We start from the raw sequence: 17,190 nt of genomic DNA on the forward strand, positions 1-17,190 counted from the left end.
GAGAATGCTCGCCACCCTTCTTCAATACAAGTTGAAAGTTCCCAGTTGGGACAAGACTGGGGGACCAGGCTAGTTAATGAAATGAAATGGAATTATAAAAAAAATGCCAATACACCCTGCTGTATTCAATAGGTTATAGAGGACATAAAGGTGTACTGAACTGGATTTGCATTCAACAGGACGATTCCATTACAGATGGTGCAACAAGCAAGACTGTGATTAGCTGACTATTTTGCAAACATCAGGGTATTTTAGAAGTGTGCCATCGCGATTGAATGTGTGTATATTTAGCAGTGATTGATGACAGCGTCATATATGTATTAAAAAATAGTATCCATAAGGGATGCTTGAGCTATTCATGATGTTAGAATGGATACACAAGGTTTATAATGGCTACAGTCAGATGTATGGTAACTGAACCAATGGTTATTACAAATAGCTGCCTATGTAGACTGGTGAAGCTTTGTTCTAGAATCAGTCTTGTGCTGCAAAGAGTTAAAATGCCATTTTAAGTGACCAGCCAAGAGGAGTGAAGTCAGTGTTCTAACAGGTGCATTATTGGTGTGCGGTTGCTTGAGTAAAGATTTACCTGCCATCCCTGGCTGTTGTTTACTTTTTCTTTCCCAACCTCCCTACAGTTTTCTCTACTCATCCTGAACTGGAACATCTCAGATCCAGCCAGCTGCCTGAGGAAAAGGAGCAGGAAACAGATGGAAAAGACAAGGTCTGAAAGTCAGCTTTACTATAACTAGAAGAGTGATTAGGAGAATGCATCAGAAACCGTAGTGATGGGCAACAGGAAGCACTACATGAGGATTATAAATGTCACCTTCGCGCTTTTAACATCAATTCATGTATTTTCTCTTCCCTTGAACCTGAAATGTTCAAGTTAAGGATAATTAACTTGAGAATTTAAGAAAAAAAATGCAGAAAACCATCTTTACATTAAAGTTATTGTAAATCGAGATTTTAAATTGTTCAAAACCCAACTAGTTAGGCTTTTTTCTGGTCCGACATTTGCTGCTGTTATATTGTGATGTATAATCCGATGCATATCTGGAACAGATTTACATACAATTGGTTTGTAATGACCAAGTCACTGGCAAAAAAACATACAATTCTGATATTTTCAACACTGAAATTCAGACTATGGAAGGACCAGAAGTATGCTTTTGAAAGATGTTTTATAAACTTCTATTGAAAAAGGTAAGGAGAGTAGAAATATTGGCAAGAAACATGTTTTAAGAGCAGAAAGTTACTTAGACCTAGAAATATGATAGACAGACAAGGCCTGGCAAGACACGACTTAGGACTCTCAAGACTCAGCGTGGTTTGGAATGCTAAGTACAAGGAAAAAAACTCAACTGACCTCATGGCTGTGTAAAATGAAGAGTAGCCATCTTCAGCTCAAGTGATAACATATTTCATATTAACTAGCACAGCACCAGATAGATAATTTACAGCGCGTCTTAATAAAGAAAAGTACGTAGTCCTGAGACCCTAAACAAAAGCGAGACATACTGAAAAGTGGCTACTGCACACCAGTTAAACTTCAGCTGAATGAAATTCTTTCATCTAACAGAAGTGCGGAATTTGCCTTGACCTCCCACCAAACACAGCCAATTTCATTGGTCAGATTCCAGGAGACCGATGCCTGAAGAAGGACCAGCATAAAAGTGGCTTACACCAATGATCGTCAGAGATCACATTAATAAGCTAAATATTGGGTTTTTGCCTGAAATAGAAAGAGCTGCAACAGGTGATGAGTTCTAACTTTCCATGTTTTTTTCCTTACAGGTGTCAGTCTGGGCTGAGTGTAGCACTTTCACCTGTGAGTCAGAAGATTGTGGGTTCAAGTCCCATTCCAGAGACTTGAGCACATAATCTAGACTGGCATTTCTGTGCAGTGCTGACGGGGTGCTGCACTGTCGGAGTTGTCATCTTTCGGATGAGACCTTAAACAGAGGCTCTATCTGCCCTCTCAGGTAAGTGTAAAAGACCCCACAGCACTATTCAAAAAAGAATATGGGGGTTCTCCCAATGTCCTGGCCAACATTTAACCTTCAATCAATACCTAAAACAGATGATCTGATCATTTATTTAATTGATTATGGGAGCTTGCTGTGCACAATATGGGCTGCGTGTTTCCTACATTACAATGGTGACTACACTTCAAAAGTACTTCATAAATCGCTTTGGGACGTTCTGAGGTTGTGAAAGGCACTATATAAATGTAAGTCTTTCTTTCTTCACACCAAAATCCATTTAAAAGCAATGTGCAAACACTGCCCAATAACCTATTAGCACTTCTACCTTGCTAAATAAAAACACTTTAAACCGTTTGCCCCACAAATGCTGTGACCATGGCTTTCAGTGCAATTTGTAGGCACCCCACTAGTCCCAAAGGTGGGAATTTAGAAGTCCTCTCCATTACAGATCAAGAAGGGTTTGTCATGGTTACAGCCTACATCTTTCTCTAGCTAATTTTAAAACACATTTCACAGTTTTCCTTTAATATATGCTCTTCACATCAATGCATAATAATGTTAATATTTCATCATTATTAAGCACAGTGCACATTACCAGTCCCTACAGTCATGTGGGGAGCTCTCACTCAGGGAATTTTCAAATGGGTGTAAACAGTGTGTTGCAGCAGCAGCGATGTGATGTTAAGATATATCCATAAAAAGTAAAAGTTACTGCAGCATGTTACAGGTTGAAGGAAAATGATCCAGGATATTAACTGTAATACAACCTTTTTAGCAAAATCAGGATGCATTATATAAAATGTCACATTTCCGCTCAACCGACCTTTTCAATAACTATGGGAAAAAACTAGCTCTCAATGCTTTTTAAATCTCGTGAGAAGAGTGAAGATTTCTGGTTCATGATTTACTAATAGAATAAGATCTTACAACACAGGAGTTTTCCAAATAAATCTACCTTGAACTTATTCCCGACACTGATGAAGCTCAGTTTTCCCGCTTTCTGCTTCATATCCTTAGTGTTGTTGGTTCCTTCAAAAAGTTTCCGCACGAATGGATCCTTCGATTCCGACACCAGCGATTCCAAGGACATGTGTAAGGCATCATTATTCTTTTCCACAAACTTAGTCTGCCAGGGAGAAAGTCACACTGAGCACTTCCAGGTACTTAAGTGAAACCTAGTGAAGCCCATCACAACCACAAGAACAAGGAGTAGGGAATTCAATCTACAGCCATTAAACTAGAAACTTTTATTTCCTTAAATATCTAAAGATAAATGATGTGCTTCACACTTTAAGGTGATTCATGAAGACATTAAAATTTCTATTAAATGAGAAAAAGATCATTGCACTGCAGTATAAAAAGAGATTCTACACAGTAACCAACAGTAAGGAAAATCTGTTGAAATACTGTTGAACAGTAGCTGGCCAAGAACTGAAAGTCCAGGGTCTTGAGAGTATCAGCTGCAGCTTAAGCAAGAGTTGGTAGCACTCTTGAACCTACAACCTTCTGACTCGGAGGCAAGTCCCACTCCAGAAACTTGCCAAGGCTTCTTCGCCAGCACCTCCCAAACCCACGATCTCTACCACCTAGGACAAGATGTGGAGATGCCGGTGATGGACTGGGGTTGACAATTGTAAACAATTTTACAACACCAAGTTATAGTCCAGCAATTTTATTTTAAATTCACAAGCTTTCGGAGATTTTCTCCTTCCTCAGGCAAATGTTTCAAGATCTCCTTGAAGCCTACGCATTTATACATATTGAACAATACATGGTGTTTACAGACTGCCCCTGCAACTGCCCGTTGCCAAGGCAATCACCGTGTTCAGACAGAGAGGTGTTACCTGCAGAACCCCCGAATACACATTCAACAAAAAAACAAACAGGGAAAAAAAAGAGAAAAAAAAAACAGAGAGAGGCAGAAACATCCGGAAGGCAGAGAGAGCCAGCAAATGACCCATTATATTAAAAACAGATAACATTTGTTCGCTGGTCCCATGTGCCTGCTGCCCTTGTCCTAGGTAGCGAACATTTGTTCGCTACCTAGGACAAGGGCAGCAGGCACATGGGAACAATACCACCTGCACGTTCCCCTCCAAGTCACACACCATCCTGACTGGAAATATATCGTCGTTCCTTCATCGTTGCTGGATCAAAATCCTGGAACTCCCTACCTAACAGCACTGTGGAAGAACCTTCACCACATGGACTGCAGCGGTTCAAGGCAGCGGCTCACCACCACCTTCTCAAGAGCAATTAGGGATTGGCAATAAATGCAGGTCTTGCCAGCGACGCCCACATCCCATGAACGAATAAAAACAAAACTTGAGCACATAATATAGGCTGACACTTCTGCGCAGTACTCAGCGCTGCACTGTCGGAGGTGATGTCTTTCAGATGATTCGTTAAACCGAGGCCCCGTCTGCCCTCTCAGGTGGGCATGAAAGGTCCCAAGGCACTATTTCGAAGAGCAGAGGAGTTCTCATAAGAACATAAGAAATAGGAGCAGGAGTAGGCCTGCTCCGCCATTTAATAAGATTATGGCTGATCTTAGACCTCCACTCCACTTTCCCGTCCGATCCCCATATCCCTTGATTCTCCGGATTCCTGGCTGATATATATCCCTCAACGAACACCTAAAAACAGGTCATCTGGTCATTATCTCAGTGGTTTGCGAGACCTTGCTGTGCGCCATTTGGCTGCCATGTTTCCTATATTACAACAGTGACTACACTTCCAAAGTATTTAATTGGCTGTAAAACGCTTTGGGATGTCCCAAAAGGCACAATATAAATGCAGGACTTCCTTTTTTTCTTTTTCTTGTTTGGTTCTAAAGGATTATATAAAATCCATTTAATGCTAAAATATGAAGCTTACTGTTTCATAGCAGACTGCTCCAGCAAAGTGCCTGATGATAAACCCTTCGTCATCACGGATGTTCCTGTGGACAGTCAGTTTGGACTTTCTAGGAATCTGGACAATGGAAAGATGGCGTTCTGGTTTACAAGCATTACAACAGCAGTGTTTTAATATTTTCCATTCCTGAAATGGTTTTAAAAGCCAGGTCTGGCATAACAAGCACCAAAGGACCTCATTCATGACTCTAGTTTTTTACAAATCTTGTTTACCATCCTCATTCCTCCACTGCAAAATACTATGAAACCAATTATTTTTATCCACACCACATGATCAACACATACTAATCTAAAAATGACAAATTATTTCCCAAAATGAAGGTCAGTGTAAAATTCCTAATCAGAGTTACATCATCTAAACAATTGGTTCCCATTAAAGATGCTCACCTTCACTGTTACTGAACAGCATGTGCGATCTTTCCATTCCCACTACAGTTATCTGTTATAGTTTGTTATATGTTATAGTCTGTAAAAATTATGTTATATTTTCTGGTTGGTTGTGCCGATTGAGCAATTGTGAAACTCAACCAATATCTGCGTGAAACATCAACTTTTTCCCTGCAGTTCATATATTAACAGAAAACAAGCTGTAATTCAAATTTTTATGCAAGTTCCTACATGGCTGAAGTAGATAACTAGTCAGGGCTCATATCCAATATTTGGATAGATTTAATGAGAATATGCTTTCCCTAAATGAATACTGTAATAATTACATTAGATTCAATTTAACCACGTATATATTTATTTTTCCCCGTTTGATTTCCTCCCACTGTCTCTTGAACACCTGGGAACGAGCTGCCCTCTAGTGCCTTGACTAAATGGATAATCTTTTGTGGGGGTTGGTACAATGTGGGCTACACACTGCATGGGGGCCATTGTAGCCAAGCCCACTCCTGTCCTCACCCAACATCCACACATGCTCTTTGCAGTAGACGTGACTGAACAGTGATCAGGAGCAGGGGTACTGGATGATTTTTCCTCTAAATAATCTGAGCTAAACTCTTCTGCCCCCAGCTGAGACCAGTTAACTCATCACAGACCAAAAAAAAACAATCTGTGTCCTCCATAGTCTGTGCGACTCAGTACTATACAATGTGATGCACTCAACCAATGGGGAAGGCCCTACTTTGTAAATGGCTCTAGTCCTACTGCTGAGCAGACAGTAACTCACAGTTAGTCGGAAGTGATCCTTATGCTTCTGGTGTATCACAGCAGTAAAATGTTGGTCACTGGTTTGAGGTAGACGGTTTTCTTCATCCAGAATATCCAGGATACCCACTAATTTAACTTCAATTAAATCTGTTTATTGGCAGAATAAAAATAAATTTGCATGCACATTAAACACCAGTTTACAGTCATATTCATGGTATTGATAGCAGTGGTTCATGAATTTTGTATTTCTGATGTTGCAAGCCTCAGCCTTCTGCGTGCTTGGCAACAGTACTCGCGCACTTTCATATCTTTGGTTATTAGAATGAGCAGCAGGCAGCACAAGACAAGTGCTCCAAGTTCTGGCCCGGCCCTCAGGTAAGTGGTTAAACTAGGGATCGCAGGGGTCGGGGAGGGATTGGGAGAACTGGAGGTCAGGGCCGGGAAAGAGTTCGATTGGGGGGCCTGGAAGTCGGAGATCGGGGATCTCGGGACCGGGAGCAACAGCAATCAGGATGGTGATTGTGATAAGTACTTATCATGTTTTTAAAAATTTATGCGATGCTTCTGGTTGGTTTTCCCTGATCAGGGCAAACTGATGCTGCAGCGGGACCTGAAGCAGGCATTAGGCCCCTTATTTACATATGTAAAGGACCCATGTTTTCCTGACCCAATATGGCGGACGGTGCACTTCCAGTTAGAAGTGAGCGCGCGCGCTTCCTGTCCGCCAATATGGGGCCTTAGGAGAACGCGTAGCACCTGAAAAACGGGCATTAGGCAGCCCAATTTAAACCCCCACGCCCCCGCCATGTGTGGTATAAACAAAATACACATCAAGATAACATAAAATTACGGAAAACCAGCCACTTCAGAGAAATATATACTGGTTGTGTCTCAACTGTAGTGCTCATGAATTATCATATCCTAGGAATTACTCCTGGGAAATAAACAGCTGCTCCTCTATGTCAAGTATTCAAACATGCTATTTTCAGAAACCAAAATTGCCACCTCCTGATTAATTCCTAGTTGATTGGTCAGCAACTGATATCAAGGGTTGCTGCCATATAAAACTAGTATTTTACTCACAATGCACATTATGTGTATTTAGACAGCAGATTAATGACCTCATTCTAGTGTTCATCTAAAATGGTCACCTGAGCACCTTTTTTAAAATTAATTCTCAGGATGTGGGTGTCGCTGGCAAGGCTGACATTTATTGCACATCCTTAAATGCTCTAAGGTGGTGGACCTACTTTATGAACCGCTGACAGCAATTTGATACAACTCTGTGGCTCGGTAGGCCACTTTGGAGGACAGTTAACTGGAGTCAAATAGGCCAGACCAGGTAAAAATGGCAGGTTTCATTTCCTATAGGACATCAACCAGTTGGGTTTTTACAACAATCCGACAGCTTCTTGGTCACTTTTATTGATAGATTTTTTTTTATATATATATATATATAAAAACTGATGGTAAATGCTCAAACTTCCATGATAGGATTTCAACTCACTGTCTCTGGATTATTAGTCCAGGTCTCTGGATTACTAATCCAGTAACATAACCACTGCACTACCATATCCATTATTTGTTCAAAGTACTAAAAATGATCACGCAGGGTAAAGCTTCAGTGCCTACAATTCTCCTATTACTGAATATTAAACTTCCTAAACAAAGTGTGTATGCAATGACCCACTCTGCACATGCACCATCCTTAAGTTACTCCCATTGACCTTTGGGATCAAAGGTCTGCATTACACATGGTACAGTCACCCGAACGATTTCCCTTGAGTGCATTTATCCACATATCCACTGATACTCAACTTACATAGAGGCAGAAACCACACCTGAACTAACCTGCATAAACACCCAACAAGGACCCCAACACAGTGACACTGATAAATATCTTGGCAATACAACAGAGCAGAAAATGATGCTGTTATTAGGTTTTCAACCTTTTTTTTTAAAACTTTGGAATCGCTATGGATTAAAAACATTAAGTCAAGGACCCCATTCTTTCAATTACCTTGCATCAGCACCACTAGAAAAGCTTTTTTACCCAAAATAAAAAGTTCTCAAGGAACATTTTTTGACACTGAGAACTTGAATTGGAACTTGACTTTTTTGTTATACTGCATTCAATAAATATGTACCAATGGTTCCTATGGTTTAAACTCCAAATACTTTTACACCTTACAAAGAAAGGAAAAGTTGCAATGCAAAAATATGATCTACGCCCTATATAAGGAATGACAGCATTGTTGGGAAGTGAAAACAACCAGAAGCCATTGTCATTTCAATGACATTTTCACAATGAATTTCAATATAGGTAAGTGTGGTAGGAAGAATAAGGAAGTCACATACTGCTTGGAAAATAAGAGTCCAAATGGGGTACAGATGCATGGATCACTAAAAGTAGCGACACAGATTACTACAGCCATAAAAAAAGCAAACAAAATTATGGGGCTCATTGCTAAAGGGATAGAATTGAAAAGCAGGGAAGTTACGTTAAACTTGTACAGAACCTTGTTTAGACCACACTTGGAGTACTATGCACAGTTCTAGTCTCCATATTATGAAAAGGATATAGAAGTACTGGAGAAGGTGAAAAAAAAAAGATTTACGAGGATGATATCAGAGCTGAGAGGTTATACCTATCAGGAAAGATTGAACAGGCTGGAGCTCTTTTCTCTAGAAAAGAGATGACTGAGAGGTGACCTGATAGAGGTCTTTAAGATTATGAAAGGGTTTGATAGGGTAGATGTAGAGAAGATGTTTCCACTTGCGGGGGAGACTAGGGGCCATAAATATAAGATAGTCACTAATAAATCCAAAAGGGAAACAGGAGAAACTTCTTTAAGAACGTAAGAAATATGAGCACGAGTAGGCCATACGGTCCCTCGAGCCTGCTCCACCATTCAATCAGATCATGGCTGATCTTCGACCTCAACTCCACTTTCCCGCCCGATCCCCATATACCTTGATTCCCCTACAGTCCAAAAATCTATCCATCTCAGCCTTGAATATATTCAATGACAGTACCCAGAGTGTGATTAGAATGTGGAACTCATTACCACAAGGAGTAGTTAAGGAAAATAGCATAGATGCACTTAAGGGGAAGCTAGATAAACACATGAGGGAGAAAGGAATAAAGGATATGTTGATGGGGTTAGAGGGCAGGTGGGAGGAGCCTCATATGGAGCATAAACACCGAATGGCCTGTTTCTGTGCTGTACATTCTATGTAATCGCAGTGGTAAATTTTTATGCTATTTTGTGTATTTTGCAAATGAGGAATGCTTTCCCAAACACTTTCACATGAAGATGTCCCAACTGCAAACACCTACTGCACATCAAATCTTAAACTTGCGTTTCAGTTTTCCTTCCCACCTCCCTTCTTTAAAAATTAATCACAAGAGTCAAGAACAGTTGTGTATTTTTTCCTCCCCACAAAGCATCAAACTTTCTTGCATGAATTTTAGATCTTACAAGTTCCTACTGAAAAATGCACAGAATAAGTTTGGGAATCGAGAGATACTGAGCAATAATGGTGGCTTTACCTGTTGTTAACAAGTTTTATTTTCTTCAAGCAAAAGCAGTCAAGAGGGAATTGTTTGAATACATGAGAAACTTCATGAATTTTGAAAAACACTTGACCCCCTGTGCCACCTATAACAGTGACTAAAAAAACAGGCTGTCCTACATAATTACCAAGTCTATATCAAAGTGAATGATTTGGGGACATAGTCAAACCTCATAGTAACGAAGATATCTTGCTGTGCGCAATTTAGTTGCTGCATTTCCTACATTACAACAGTGACTACACTTCACATGTACCTCATTGACTGTAAAGCACATTGGGACATCCTGAGGTCATGAAAGGCGCTTTATAAATGCAAGTCTTTCTTTTCATAATGAAAATCAGGTTCTTATTTTCTTCTAGATCTCTTTGTAATTACAACAATGTCACCATTACATCCAAAATGTACATCAGAAAAAAATCTTAACAAAATTAGTATCTTTGTGCAGGTTCCTTAGGTACATACCTATGCAGTCCTGATTGTCAACATAGTGCACTTCATTCACACCAAGCCCTTCTTTCTGATATAGCTCTTGTTCCTAAAGGTGCAGAGGACAAGGCAGTATTAGTATATTAATCATTTGAAAATACCATTGATTGGAACTTTCAAAACACTTTCAATGAATCTGCATAAATGGTGTCCTTTATAATACAAACACTAAATGTTGTTAATAGTACAGAATGCAATGCACCATTTTTTGTTGATATTTTCTAATTTAGCTACCTCAAATTTCTCAGGAAACATTATCGTTTCACTGCTACCTTCATTAATCAGGGACACACTTTTACTTAGTTTTAGAAAAAAAGTCATAAAATCCAAGGAATCTGTGAACTTTGGCTACTTAGATCAGAATTTATAAAACTATATCTTCCAGCAATTCCACAAGAATTCCATAAGGCACAGACACAAGCGAAACTACAACTGACAAGCAAGGATCCCCCACTATGCATCCACATGGTATTTCCACTCACACCTAATAACAGTCAACTGTACTACAGAGTCAATCTTTGGGAGAGGGTCATTCTTTAAAGACAGGGAGCAGTTTGAAACTAATTCTACATGCACATGGAGCAATTCATTTTGAAAAATTGTGAACGACATCCCCCAACTTCACTTACTGAATTCTTTTTTTTTTAAAAACTTCCCACACCAGACATCCTTAATGCCTAAATGAGTGTGTTGATTTAACATCAATTTGTGATAGATTACTAGTAGATATGCTGACAGTCACTGGGTTGAGACTGGCCAAATTCATTTCACATAGAACCTTAACAACAAAGTTGAAAAGTTTTTCATCCACAGCATTGCTACACGGGCGCCAGAGATGAAAGGACAGGGTGGTAATCCATTGCATCTTCCAGCCCCAAAAATAAGATACTTCTAAATAAATTACAAGAACCTTTACTAATATGTTTGAAAACCAAAACTGTGTTCCCGTGAAAGGGAAGGTCACATTCTCAGATCGTTATGTGCCTTGGGCTTTTGGTGAGCTGGAATAAATCTGAATTAAGTTTTTAAAATAATGAAAGGCGTAATTTTCATTCCTCCATCGCTGTTAATCACCAACAGATTAGAATAACCCATTGATCAAAAAAGTAACAGTAATGGTCAATTCTCAAGTTCACACTGAAAAGGCTCGCTGCTACACGATCCGAAAACTATAAACCATACATCTGCCAGTACTGTGCAGAGTGTCAAAGGACTGCTGGTGCGAACAGAACTGACAGCAGCTCACATCAATTTAATGCCATGACCTGTCTGAGTAGATTTACTTTGTATGTCTACAAACAGGTCATTAGGACTGTTGCCAACTGTTTATTTCTTTGTCTAAATCACACGACAGTCTACATGACATGAGCAACTGGCACATACAAGGCAAGATAAACACTGGACATTTGTCTCTCGAGAAACATTTTCCACAGAACTTGCTCAAACTGGTCAAACAGATATAAAAAATGAAGTTATACCCTGCCTTCATGAACTTTGATAAATTACAACAGTAAACGTGCTGAACTGAATTTTCAAAAAAATCTAATTTATTGCTAAAAAGAGATTTATATACTTGTATTAAAATTCTTATATTTGTGTGCACTTTTTACCATTATAAATTCCTATGTCCACATTTATAATGGGATTTGCCTATGTAAACATCATCCTGTAATTGTACAATTTGACCACTGAGTGGCATTTCCCCATGAATCACTCAAAATGTTTTCTGAAGAGTTTTGACATGACATTTCTAATGTCCAAAATAAGGATTTAAACAAAATAAATAAAATCAAAAAATTGAGGGAGGAAATGGGAATGGAGCCACAGAGCCATATTTTCCCTACAGCCCCCACCCCAAATGCAACCTGCAGTATTAATGGTATTTTTCTCTGCCACACCATGCCATGCTACCCTACACTTCCCCTCCCCCCAGAAGGATAAAATAAAAAGGCAAAGAAGCACAAGGAAAAAGAGCGGTGAAGAGTTAGGAAGAGAAGAGCAAAAGAGAAAGAGGGACAGCGGCAGGAGAAAGGGAAAAACAAATAACATGAAGGCAGCAAAGACAGGTAACCATATTCTGATTTGCCACCTACAATGCCATGGGAGATCAACTAGCAATACATTAAAAGACTTGCATATAGCACACACAGCCCGTAACACTTACCCCATCGTACTTCGCTTCTAAAGCAGCATAGCCTCTGACTCACTGAGCAATGTCATGGGAGATCTGCTGGTATCATCTTTTACCAATAAAATATTTTAGCAGTAATACCACAGATATCTAGCCCACAGATACTGCTATGCTAGCAGTTAGCTAAACATGTGTTCCTATATGAGTGAATTTGCTTCAGTTACTGCAAAATAGCTCCATAAGCAGATTTTATACTGGGATCGCACCTTATGAGGAGTGTCAAACCATACACAGCCACGAGTCCTAGCAATCCAGCTCATCCAGTTTATGCTTATATTTCTTACTTGTTCTTATTTCTTGGAATTTTAAGAGCCTAGAGTTTTGGCACAACCTAGGCTGACACTTCAGTGCAGTACTGAGAGTCAAACAGCCTGTTTCCTGTTGTAATTTATATGCAATTCTACGCATCAGATATGTAAAATTAATGGGAATATGGATTTCAACTTGAAACTTGATGCTGCATGATAAACATCTGCACAGCCCCACAACAGCAGAAGCTTGGACATCCTTGCCTTATGTGACTTAATGGGTAGTGATGAACTGCGATAGTTACTACTTGCAGAAGCAAGAGCAACAAGCAGCAATTTTCCAATTTCTGTGCTTCTAGTAATGATAAAATGAGAGCTGCCATGTTTCAGATTTTCTTCCCTCTTCCACCATTACCAGGGTAGGGAGCTACCTCAGGGAACAGGAGGGCTAGCTTCAATGGGAGTGGATAATCAGAATCACAGATTCACCATTCTCCTTCGGGTGGCAATGCTGTTACCACCATCTCGACCACAGTATTCTGCTTAGATTCATGGACTCCACGATTCATGCCATTGAATTTTCTTGCAATTGATCTCCTGTGCAACAGGACTTCAAGCTATTCACACTGACGGTAACCGGTAGCCACTCCCTAAAAGTACATGTCTTACCTCTTTTAGGATTCTTTCATTGAAAAACTGCTGAAGCTTCTCATTGCAGTAGTTAATGCAGAACTGTTCAAAGCTATTGTGCTCAAAATATTCTGTGAAATACAAACTAGAAAAGGTCAGCAACACCAGCACAGCCTGTAGACTCATTTGTAATTACTAAAGCTCTTGTTGACAATCTTATGAGGCTGGAGCTATACTGCAATTTTTGTGAACTAAAACTGGTGCAAGATAGCCTCTTAAGTGGGAGTCTTCAGTTGCATAGCTTTAGTTTACTGGGTAGTCTTTTGAGAGATACTGCCCCGTTTACACAGAAGCTTGCATCGATGTGAATGTGTCAGTATAAGTGACTTTAGGCTACTCCAGCCTGAAAATAGTAATAAGTCCACCGTGTCAACGACAAAAGACTTGGCAAACTAAGCAGAAACTCTACTTTAATCAATTGCATAAGGACGGTAAATCCACCAGTTCCTACCATAACTGATGGATTTAACTTCCTCAGTTGGTTAAAGTACATTTCCATGAAAAAAATGTTCACAAAGCTAACTTTCTGAATTTTATGTAAATAGAATCTCTGCCTGTCATTCTCTCCAACTCCTCAACAGAAATTACTTCTCTGTTCAACTGCAACTCTCTGTCTTTCCCTCCACACATGGTCTCTATTCCCTCTGCTCAACTTTGTGTCTGCTCTCTTCCTCTCCAACATGGTGTCTCTCCCTTTGCCCCCAGAAATTTTCTCTTCCTTTCCAACATAAGCTCAATCTTCCACCTCAGTGCAATCCCGCCCCTCTCCGGACACAAACGGAATGTTTGTCACTCTCCCTCTGTCCTGCCAAAGGGTTTCTATCCCTCTCCCCAAATTCAGATGTTAAATGTACTCTATATCATCTGGATTAACGAAAGGATGTCTCGTTAAATTATGAGTTCCCTATAATTATTATTTACCATCACCGTGCTTTTATTTTTATCACTACTATTAGGCTGTAATTCCTATTATTATTATAATTTATTGGTGGAGGGGGGGGGCGCACGGGGAGGGGGGGGCGCACGGGGAGGGGGAGGGGGGGGCGCACGGGGAGGGGGGAGGGGGGGGCGCACGGGGAGGGGGAGGGGGGGGCGCACGGGGAGGGGGAGGGGGGGGCGCACGGGGAGGGGGAGGGGGGGGCGCACGGGGAGGGGGAGCGCACGGGGAGGGGGAGGGGGAGCGCACGGGGAGGGGGAGGGGGAGCGCACGGGGAGGGGGAGGGGGGGCGCACGGGGAGGGGGAGGGGGGGCGCACGGGGAGGGGGAGGGGGGGGGCGCACGGGGAGGGGGGAGGGGGGGCGCACGGGGAGGGGGGAGGGGGGGCGCACGGGGAGGGGGAGGGGGGGGCGCACGGGGAGGGGGAGGGGGGGGCGCACGGGGAGGGGGAGGGGGGGGCGCACGGGGAGGGGGAGGGGGGGGCGCACGGGGAGGGGGAGGGGGGGGCGCACGGGGAGGGGGAGGGGGGGGCGCACGGGGAGGGGGAGGGGGGGGCGCACGGGGAGGGGGAGGGGGAGGGGGGGGCGCACGGGGAGGGGGAGGGGGGGGCGCACGGGGAGGGGGAGGGGGGGCGCACGGGGAGAGGGAGGGGGGGGCGCACGGGGAGGGGGAGCGCACGGGGAGGGGGAGCGCACGGGGAGGGGGAGCGCACGGGGAGGGGGAGCGCACGGGGAGGGGGAGCGCACGGGGAGGGGGAGCGCACGGGGAGGGGGAGCGCACGGGGAGGGGGAGCGCACGGGGAGGGGGAGCGCACGGGGAGGGGGAGCGCACGGGGAGGGGGAGCGCACGGGGAGGGGGAGCGCGGGCGCACGGGGAGGGGGAGCGCGGGCGCACGGGGAGGGGGAGGGGGGGCGCACGGGGAGGGGGAGGGGGGGCGCACGGGGAGGGGGAGGGGGGGCGCACGGGGAGGGGGAGGGGGGGCGCACGGGGAGGGGGAGGGGGGGCGCACGGGGAGGGGGGGGGCCGCACGGGGAGGGGGGGGGCCGCACGGGGAGGGGGGGGGCCGCACGGGGAGGGGGGGGGGCCGCACGGGGAGGGGGGGGGGCCGCACGGGGAGGGGGGGGGGCCGCACGGGGAGGGGGGGGGCCGCACGGGGAGGGGGGGGGCCGCACGGGGAGGGGGGGGGCGCACGGGGAGGGGGGGGGCGCACGGGGAGGGGGGGGCGCACGGGGAGGGGGGGGCGCACGGGGAGGGGGGGGCGCACGGGGAGGGGGGGCGCACGGGGAGGGGGGGGCGCACGGGGAGGGGGGGCGCGCACGGGGAGGGGGGGGCGCACGGGGAGGGGGGGGCGCACGGGGAGGAGGGGGAGGGGGGGGCGCACGAGGAGGAGGGGGAGAGGGGGGCGCACGAGGAGGAGGGGGAGAGGGGGGCGCACGAGGAGGAGGGGGAGAGGGGGGCGCACGAGGAGGAGGGGGAGAGGGGGGCGCACGAGGAGGAGGGGGAGAGGGGGGCGCACGAGGAGGAGGGGGAGAGGGGGGCGCACGAGGAGGAGGGGGGAGAAGGGGGCGCACGAGGAGGAGGGGGAGAAGGGGGCGCACGAGGAGGAGGGGGGAGAGGGGGGCGCACGAGGAGGAGGGGGGAGAGGGGGGCGCACGAGGAGGAGGGGGGAGAGAGGGGCGCACGAGGAGGAGGGGGGAGAGGGGGGCGCACGAGGAGGAGGGGGGAGAGGGGGGCGCACGAGGAGGAGGGGGGAGAGGGGGGCGCACGAGGAGGAGGGGGGAGAGGGGGGCGCACGAGGAGGAGGGGGGAGAGGGGGGCGCACGAGGAGGAGGGGGGAGAGGGGGGCGCACGAGGAGGAGGGGGGAGAGGGGGGCGCACGAGGAGGAGGGGGGAGAGGGGGGCGCACGAGGAGGAGGGGGGAGAGGGGGGCGCACGAGGAGGAGGGGGGAGAGGGGGGCGCACGAGGAGGAGGGGGGAGAGGGGGGCGCACGAGGAGGAGGGGGGAGAAGGGGGCGCACGAGGAGGAGGGGGGAGAAGGGGGCGCACGAGGAGGAGGGGGAGAAGGGGGCGCACGAGGAGGAGGGGGGAGAAGGGGGCGCACGAGGAGGAGGGGGGAGAAGGGGGCGCACGAGGAGGAGGGGGGAGAAGGGGGCGCACGAGGAGGAGGGGGGAGAAGGGGGCGCACGAGGAGGAGGGGGGAGAAGGGGGCGCACGAGGAGGAGGGGGGAGAAGGGGGCGCACGAGGAGGAGGGGGGAGAAGGGGGCGCACGAGGAGGAGGGGGGAGAAGGGGAGAGCGTGTGCGCGGGGGAGGAGCGAAGGCGGGGGGAGAGCGCGCAGGGAGAAGGGGCGCGCGACAGAGAGAGGAGCAAGCGAGCGATAGAATGAGAGAGAGAGAAAGAGAGAGAGAATTCCAAATGGACAAAGAGCGAGAGCAAGAGTCTCACACATAGAAAGCGAAACCGACTGAGCATAGGACAGAAAGATACACAGATCTCGTTGAGGAGAGGGAAGTAATAGTTGAATCGGAAAAGAATCGGAGATACCATTTTAAATAGGTGATTGGGGAAAGATAGAGACCCTATTAGGGGTGATGGAAAGTCTGTGTCGATGCTTCAGCAAGCAGGTGAGAGAAACATGGGTGAACTCAGAGCTGTGCATCAAGACGCAGACTGATCCAGGAGGGGAGGTGTCACAAAGCGATACTAAAATGTCGTGACTTTTTAATCTGTGAGCAATGCTATGGATCATTAGCCTTTGCTGAATCCCACTATCTGAGGCAGTGGTAATTCAGAACTTTTCAAACTGCATGGATCCGATTTTTCTGTCTAATGATTAAGTCCTTTGAAATCCCTGTTTTGATCACACTGCTCAATGACAGACAATGTTTTCACTTTTGCACATTTTGTCATGAATTTTTTGAAAGCAGCTTTATTACTTTACATGGTTATTTTTTGCTGCTCAATACATTCAAAAAGCTCACAATCAGGACAGAAACTCTAAGGGCTT

At 45.5% G+C, this 17,190-nt stretch overlaps 1 protein-coding gene across 3 annotated transcripts in view; it reads right to left on the reverse strand.

The window, feature by feature from the left end:
- Positions 1 to 17,190, reverse strand: part of myo6a (myosin VIa) — a 226,242-nt gene that overhangs the window by 51,125 nt on the left and 157,927 nt on the right. For all 3 annotated transcript variants that reach the window (XM_067989192.1, XM_067989190.1, XM_067989191.1), the window contains exons 14-18: positions 13,227 to 13,318; positions 10,095 to 10,167; positions 6,075 to 6,202; positions 4,866 to 4,961; positions 2,944 to 3,114 (exon numbers count right to left, since the gene is read on the reverse strand). In XM_067989192.1, coding sequence (XP_067845293.1) covers positions 2,944 to 3,114; positions 4,866 to 4,961; positions 6,075 to 6,202; positions 10,095 to 10,167; positions 13,227 to 13,318 — 560 coding nt within the window. The remainder of the gene's footprint in view (positions 1 to 2,943; positions 3,115 to 4,865; positions 4,962 to 6,074; positions 6,203 to 10,094; positions 10,168 to 13,226; positions 13,319 to 17,190) is intronic.

This window comes from Heptranchias perlo, chromosome 8, assembly GCF_035084215.1.
Source record: "Heptranchias perlo isolate sHepPer1 chromosome 8, sHepPer1.hap1, whole genome shotgun sequence".
Taxonomy (NCBI): domain Eukaryota; kingdom Metazoa; phylum Chordata; class Chondrichthyes; order Hexanchiformes; family Hexanchidae; genus Heptranchias; species Heptranchias perlo.